At 45.7% G+C, this 963-nt stretch overlaps 1 protein-coding gene across 1 annotated transcript; it reads right to left on the bottom strand.

The window, feature by feature from the left end:
• Positions 1-28: 28 nt before the first annotated feature.
• Positions 29-434, bottom strand: LOC111648985 (NADPH oxidase 5-like; the record flags this gene model as incomplete). Its single annotated transcript, XM_023398735.1, has 2 exons — positions 29-201; positions 281-434. Coding segments are annotated over 2 exons (327 nt in total), but the record flags the coding sequence as incomplete, so codon positions are not given.
• Between the last annotated feature and the right edge of the window lie 529 nt (positions 435-963).

Genomic DNA, 963 nt, shown 5'->3' with positions numbered 1-963 from the left:
GTCATCCCTCAGTGTCCGGGTGTCTCACCTCGAAGTGTCCGCTGCGTCGTACGAAGGTGCTGGAGCAGAGCACCATCAGGCAGATCACCACCTGCAGGATCACTCCAGTCACAGAGGCCGTCCCCTTCACCCAGCCGATCCCGGGCCGTGTGGTCAGCAGGTACTCCCACAGGCTGAACTCACTGCTCTCTGAAAGCTGGACTGAGAGACACAGAGACGGGACATGAGGAGACACTGAGGAGGACACCTGTCTCTGTACCTGTCTCCTGAGTGTCTGTACCGAAGTTGAAGATGTGGGCCGTCGTGTGGACCAGGGTGTAGCAGAGGATGGCGTAGCCCACGATCTGATGCAGCAAGATGTTCTGGTCCAGAGGTAAGACCCTCACCACCCAGGTGGCCCTCAGCCATGTCAGACAGCGCCGCAACATCAGCACCTGCACAGGTAAGGTCCACAACCACAACAGTTAGAGTCAGTAACAACATGTGCAGTTCAGTCGTGAGGCTGACAAACAGCTGATCTTAAGAATAAACTCAAACACAAACAGCTGATCTTAGGAACAAATAAACTCAAACACACAGTGGATCAGTGTCTCCAGGTCAGAGCCTAAACCAGACTAAACACTAAAGACTGAGACCAAAGATTAAGACTAAAGACCAAAGACTAAAAACTAAGACTAAGACTAAAGACTAAGATTAAGATTAAGACTAAAGACTAAAGACTAAACTCTAACCACTAAAAACTAAAGACTAAAGACTAAGACCAAAGACCAAAGACTAAGTCTAAGACAAGGACTACTACATCTACCTTTAGACTGTATGGAGCTTTAATATAAATGAATGTTTGTATAATAATGTATAAAAGTGTCTCCACATTGACGAACTGCTGCTGCCAATAGAAAAGTATTTCATAAAGAAAATAAAAACTCATCAGACACATAAAGTGAAATTGTTAAATATAAATCC

This window comes from Seriola lalandi, unplaced genomic scaffold, assembly GCF_002814215.2.
Source record: "Seriola lalandi dorsalis isolate HSWRI2012SDOR001 ecotype SW California unplaced genomic scaffold, Sedor1 jcf7180001964063, whole genome shotgun sequence".
In the NCBI taxonomy this organism is placed as follows: domain Eukaryota; kingdom Metazoa; phylum Chordata; class Actinopteri; order Carangiformes; family Carangidae; genus Seriola; species Seriola lalandi.
This window is presented reverse-complemented; position numbering and strand designations above follow the sequence as displayed.